Raw genomic sequence first — 7134 nt, 5'->3', positions numbered from 1 at the left:
GCCATGGAAACGATGACATCCTCTTCTCGCTTATGGCCCTTGATCTGTCGCTGGTGAAATTTCTAAACCCCTCGCAGTTGCTGCATAACAATTTGGATTTGAACTTCTTTTTGTTTTATGGAGTCTTGTGATGACTGTGAAAGGAGAATTGTTATGATACGCGAAGATTTGACTGATGTTTCTGTGTACGGAGGTAGGTGGCTTAATGACAGCCGTGCGGTTGATGGCCATTTACTTTTATTTGGTGCGTGGGGTTTTTTTCGGAGGTTGCTTCTTTACAAATCAAAGTATTCAGCCTGTCTGTCTATCTGCCCGTACATCTGCTTGACTGTTTGTCTATTTAATTCTTTGTAACTTATTTTCTTTCTTTCTTGATTTGTCTGATTATCTTTCTGTCTTTCTCTCACCTTTTCCACCTATCCCCCCTCTCTCTCACTGTTCCCTTTGACAGCTTTATCTATCTATCTATCTATCTATCTATCTATCTATCTATCTATCTATCTATCTATCTGTCTATCTACCTACCTATGCTTACTCATATACGTGCTCTTGTTGTCTGACTGTCTGTCTGTCTGTTTCTATATTTTTCTCTCTATCTCTCTATATCTCTGTCTCATCTTCTCCATTACACTAACTTATTTAATATATATATGATATATATAAGGTATGATAATATATATCATATATCCGATTATATTTCCTTCTCTCCCCCTCTCCCTTTTCCCCCTCCTCTCTCTCTCTCTCTTTCTCTCTCTCTCTCTCTCTCTCTCTCTCTCTCTCTCTCTCTCTCTCTCTCTCTCTTTCCCTATCTCTCTCCCTCTCTCCTTCACTCTCTCTCTCCTCTCTCTCTCTCTTTCTCTGGTTCTCTTTCTCTCTCTCTCTCTCTCTCTCTCTCTCTCTCTCTCTCTCTCTCTCTCTCTCTCTCTCTCTCTCTCTCGCTCACCCTTTCTCTACCCCCCCTGTCTCTCTCTGTGCCATACATTCACTTACTCACTCGCCCACTCACTATGTCTCTGCGTCTCTCTCTCTCTCTCACTCTCTCTCTCTCTCTCTCTCTCTCTCTCTCTCTCTCTCTCTCTCTCTCTCTCTCTCTCTCCCTCTCTCCCTCTCCCTCTCTCTCTCTTTCTTCCTAAGATCACATTTACTCTTGGGTCTTTTAGGGCTAATTCCTCATACAGAAGCCACTAAACCTTCTTTTTGCAGGAAGTAATGCTCCTGCTCCAGAGACATGTCTTTGAACGATAGAAAACATTAATTCTCGTTTGGAGAATCCTTTTGAAAACATAGAAGCAAATACGATAGTGTTTCATTCCCAGTATAGTATCTTAGACAACAGGCATCGATTTGAAAAACAACAATTTTATTGATATTATGCCGGACAACTGTCCCTAGAAAATAATAAACCGTGCATTTTGTTTAATATAACGTTTCAGTTCACTTGGGACAAAATTTAAATGCCTTTGAGAGAGGCTAACATTTTTACACAAACATCAAGTGATAATTTCGTTCCTAAGCTTCGCAAATATCACTTCATAAAATAAACAAGTCGCTTCGGACAATAATGACGCGAAATAAAAAGTAGTCTGAATGGTGTAAGTGGATTACAAAAAAGAAGTTCATGAGCAGATTTGTGGGCCTTGGTTTCATCTGCGCGGTGTCTCCAAATCCTCTCTCCAATGGCGTCTGTTGAGAGAATAGCCCACCTGAAAAATGTTTACAAGCCAGTCTCATTAGCAGATCAATTCTTTTTAGACATTGGCCAGCAACAAGCAATGAAAGAATTCTGCCAGGATAGAGACTTGTCCACGCACAAAAAAAATTATTATAAGTACGAAAAGCGGGCACATCGACAAGAAGATCATAAAGCGTTACTGCTAATAGACCAGTGCTGATTGCGGTACTTAGTTGATGCACTTGTTTGTTTCGTAAAACGATCAATATTTTCGCTCTAAGATTATTTAAGGTTTTCTTTTCTTTTTTATTTTTAAAATTTTTTTATTATAATTTTTTATTTATTTGTTATTTATTTTATTTTTTGCTTCTTCTAATAGGAATTAATGTGTGCTGAATAGAAGACAACGGAAATGTGTACGACAAAGAAACGACTGTCATCGCAGCGTATTGAAATAGTGGGTGCTAACGAATTTGATTCACATGGAGTTTAGTCTCTGGCTGGAGCGTCACAGCTGCCCGGGTCTTCTTAAACTTTTGGGTTGTATCAGAGCCGTACAGGTGAGACGAAGTTAAAGGTACTTGAAATCAGTGACTTTTTACCTGTGTGCTTTTGTTTCTACATACGGTTAATTCGTTTGATGGGGGTTTGTTTTTGCTTTGGTAAAAATAGGAATTTCTGTAGGACACAAAAAGTGACCACGTTTTCTTACTTGCATTTGAGATGGATTTTAGGTTTAAAAATTGTACCCACTGTTTTCCAGATACCTTGAATTTGTTTGTGAATAATGACCTAATTGGGCAATGTTCGATTTGCTGTCGACAAGTTATAATCGTTTCCTATCTAGCCGTATAACATCATCGCGTATTGGACGCATGCGCAGATAGGACACACGTAAACCTGAGAGCTATGTAGGTATGATTCATTAATGTTCTTCAGAAAAGACACACTAACCTTTTAAAGGCGGTCATCATTAATTATGTTTGTGGATTTAACATTAACAACTTCACATAAAAAACAACTTATTTTGGGGGGTTGTTTTCTTTATGAACTGTTTTCCTCAAGAAGTAAATAAATTGTATTTTTACATGCCCCATGCAGTTTTGTTCCCTTAGTCTGCCCACTGGGTTTTGTTTGGGTCTAATTTCATTTCTCTTGGATAAGACGCGGGGCTACTTTGAAACCCTGAGTTTTAGGTAAAAAGTTACGTCCTATGCAGTGTTATACGGTATCCGTCTGTCTGTCTGTCTGTTTGTCTGTTTATTTTTTGTTGTATTTTGTTCAAACTCCGTCCACCATAACAACCTCCTCTCCCGGCAACCCCCCAACCCCCTTTCCGGATCATTCTAAAAAAAACAAACTTAACACTCTTGAGTCGGTTTCAAAACTTCTTCTTCAGGTAACAGGTCTGGAGCGGACATTGACGATCAGGGTACCCATTACATTCTGTTGTCTGTCTTCTTGATCAGCTCAATTTTTCTCTTTGTGTTATTCGTTTCAAAGTTGTTCAGGCCATCTGTGTATGTTGTTCTTTGTCTTCCTCTGCTCTTCCGTCTCTCTGTCTTTTCACACAGCAGCAGCTTCTCTACTCCATTTGACCTACTCATGTGGCCAAAGAATCCCCGTTGTCTTTTTCTGGTGGTTCTGAGTATGGTTTTACAGCAGATGATCGTTAAATCTAACACTCGTGTTCTGTGTACTTGTCTCTGTAGATAGGAAAGTAAAGCCCCTGCTGTTTAAATATACATTCTATTTAGTTTCTTGAGGAAATATTTCTCTGAACATAATTTTGTCGGATGATGATAGGAGGGGGTGTAGCCCCAGTCCGCCATCTAGTTCAGGGTGATCTGCTTCAAGAATTAACGAAATCCTTTATCTCTGCTTTCAACATGACCGGAACTCTTCGTGAATAAACTGGAACCCCTGAAAAACTTACATTGGGCAAAAAAGTTGTTGCCCCAAAATCGTGTTTGTCTTGCAATATTTCTAAGCGGAGTAGGTGGCTCTGCTAAGCTCATTTTTCTTTCTTTTTTTTTAATTCATAGACCAATGCAAATGAATGTAGTATAGTAAGAATCAATGCAAAGGTGCAAAATCATTTGGTGTGTTATTCATGACATATATCCCCTTTTACCACCTGTGGTGGCGGCCATCTTTAAAAAATACGCCTTACATTTCTACAATTTCAAGCACTCATAACATTATTTTACTTTGTAAGATAGGAATGGAATAACAGGGCCTATATTTACGTAACAGGGTCACTTCTATTTCTATTTCGGTGTTTTCAATGATGGAATATAACTCTAAATGCCATGATGTACCCAGTTTGTATGCAAAAAACAAAATTTTTAACCTATATTTTGACCTAATTTCCTGTCATATTCTCACCTCAACGTGGAGTCAGCTAGGGCACATAAACATCAGGCATGGATATCTAGAATGCTGTTTCTCAGCACAGCACCAGTAGAGCGATTGTAACAAAAGAAGGATCTGTAATAGCTTAAGATAACTTAGAAGAAGGTTAGGCATGGTATGGGAGAGAGGTAAGGAGAAGTAGTATAATAAACTAAAAATGAAGACAACGCAAGATTGTTGACATTAAGTACCAACTGTAAGCTTTTAATTATGGACTTAATTAGCAGAAACGAAAGTGATCGTTCAGGTTATGGTTTAGGTGCAATTGTCTCTGACAGTGAGATAGGTGTGTCCATGTGGTATAAAAACCCTAACGAGGGAAGTAAAAGTCAGAAATGTCTGGCCTGTAACTGTTCAATCTCTAAGTCGTGCTGAATTAACATCAATCTGTACTCTAGTTTAGGGAAGTACATTAAAACGATTACGTATAATCACTACGCGATGTGTTATTGTTTTCTTACGTGAAATCTTTTTGTTATTATATACAAAATCGTGTTAAATAAATTATACCATCACGAGCTAGAGTGTGTGTAACAGGTACAGGTCAGTATAGGTAGGCCATCAACAACTTAAAGTGTGCTATCATAATACTTGTGTTACAAAAAGTTGATTATTCCCCACGTATTTCGCTACACGTCATAAGCTAGTAAGATGAGTTGTTATGCTGTTGATCATAGTTGTAGACATTAAAGAAGTTACGACAGGATATGGTTTTTAAATTATTATAGATATTATAGACAACCTGCTCAAAATCAGACTTTTTGCCATTTTTTAAAAAGTAATTCTTACAAGACGTATATTTTCCTCATACAAGTAACGAAATGTAAAGGCATCTCATACACACTATAATATGTAATGCATTAGCAAAAATAAAACAGCTTGATGTCATTATGATTTAATTTTAAAAAGAATAAAAGATATGAGGAAAATACCACTTTCACCTTTCCTTGGGGGAAATTTTCTTTTATAATGACGTACAAAAAAACAAAACGTCCCCCCTCCCCAACCACCAAATATACGCATGCAATAATTTGTCAACGTCTCTTAATTCTCCCATGTATCACTGGAGTTGTGATTACCGTGCCTTTATCAAGGACACAGTCCAGGGACCACCCACCTCACCGCCCTTTCATTGACATATAAGTATTTTTGATGTTATTTTAATTCTGAGCTCACTAACGATTCTTACTTTTGTTCATTTGAATATATGATGCAAAAACTCAAAATGGCCCTTGTTTCTACGACTACAAGCAGGATCTTTTAATATTATAAATGTCATGAGTTCAAGAAAATATACGAATTTATATAATCATGTTGTCTGGCATTTCATATTTTTGTTGTGTCACGAGCACTGTTAAAACTGGAAAGAAAACCCTAGTTGTTAGCATTTCAAATACAGCCGAGACTAATGATTTCTTAATGGAGGGTTCCTTTCACTAACAAGGGAAAGAAATGAACTGCCCAGTCTGCGTTTTGTTATTAGGAACTGAAGGCTCAAAAGAGTTTCGATAACAAAGGAAACTCTTTTGTTGTGGTACCGTTGTGTAAATCAAGGATTCATTTGATAGCAAGACTTAGCCCTGTTGCTCATCAAAATTGCAACAAGAAAAGCCTAGACGAGGGTGTCTTCGGTTCAGGATAAGTACGTGGCTTAGATCTGAATCATAAGTACAAAAAGAGACTTTTATAACACAGTAGAGAGAACTCTTCAAATCATAAACGCTTAGAAGCGCAGATGTCATAATCAAATCATAGTCCCTCCCGGTTCAAATGACAGGTTCAAATAACAGGATAAAAAGCTACTTTCAACGTAAAATTTCTAGAATTGACGCTTTGGGATTGCTCCAGCACAGACAGACACTTGTACTCGTAATATGTTTTAAAAGTGTTGCTTTGGTTTTATCTGTTCTCCCGAGCGTTAATGCACGATCTCGTTGTAAAAGTAACAACAACAATAGGACCACCAACAACAACCACAACAACAGAAACAAATACAACAACCATTTATACTGGAAATTTTGTTTTATTTGGACCCCATGTTTTTATGTTCAGGTGAAAACTAGAATTCACATGTAAACTAGAGCTGAGAAACCAACAATGAGGACGATAATGATAATGAAAATGGAAGTACTAAATTGTAATGATGATGATGATGATGATGATGATGATGATGATGATGATGATGATGATGATGATGAATCATTACGACAACCGCTGCAACCAAAACTATTTCAAGAGACGCATTGTACTCAATCTGGCCCCTGTTTATAATTATTTCGTCGGCCACACTAGAAATAACCTTTACCCTCTTCAGAGAAATGGCTAACAACGTGACGTCAGAACTTTTCCAGCCCAACGCCACTGTACAAAGCACAGGGACAACCTTGGCCTTTGACCAGGTCAGCACGGGAGAGACAGAGAAAGCGCGGGAAGCGAGAACATGGGACGACGCCACCTGGATCCTTACCAGTGCCTTCATTATCTTCACCATGCAGTCAGGTATGGAGTGGAATATTATTGTTACAGATAAAGTTATCTTTATAATGCAGTTAGGTAAGAATTGAAATATCATCGTTACTGATGAAAACATCATCTTTACAATGAAGTCAGGTAAGTCTTGGAGTACGATCGTTACTGATATTGACACCTTTACCATTCAATCAGTTATAGTGTGGTATCGTCTTGCTTGTTTATTTATATAGATACCAGTATCGTGTAGTCAGGTAAGAATTATTGAAATGTCCGTCTCTACTTTTCAGTCGGGTAAGAATTATCATGACCTCATTACTAATAAAGGTATTTTTATTATGCAGTATGGTAATAATTGTCCTATTCTCATGTGAAAATTGAAATGTTATTATTTTAACCGTCAAAAACGGTCAGTTCAAATTTTATCGTGATATCCTTGCTGGTGATGATTTTAAGGTTCTCTGCATCATGCTGTCAGATAAGAAGGGTTATTCTCCTTGTTGGTGCATCTCTCGTTACAAGAACAACAACAACAACAACAACAACAACAATAATAATAATAATAATAATGATAATAA

The 7134-nt window shown here is 37.6% G+C and overlaps 1 protein-coding gene across 1 annotated transcript in view; it reads left to right on the top strand.

The window, feature by feature from the left end:
* The first annotated feature begins 2055 nt into the window (after positions 1–2055).
* LOC101861423 (putative ammonium transporter 2) overlaps positions 2056–7134 on the top strand; it is a 62569-nt gene continuing 57490 nt past the window's right edge. The window contains exons 1-2 of the mRNA XM_035973880.1: positions 2056–2232; positions 6402–6586. Coding sequence (XP_035829773.1) covers positions 6406–6586 — 181 coding nt within the window. The 5' untranslated portion in view covers positions 2056–2232; positions 6402–6405. The remainder of the gene's footprint in view (positions 2233–6401; positions 6587–7134) is intronic.

The sequence above is a fragment of the Aplysia californica genome, unplaced genomic scaffold, assembly GCF_000002075.1.
Source record: "Aplysia californica isolate F4 #8 unplaced genomic scaffold, AplCal3.0 scaffold00035, whole genome shotgun sequence".
In the NCBI taxonomy this organism is placed as follows: domain Eukaryota; kingdom Metazoa; phylum Mollusca; class Gastropoda; order Aplysiida; family Aplysiidae; genus Aplysia; species Aplysia californica.
This window is presented reverse-complemented; position numbering and strand designations above follow the sequence as displayed.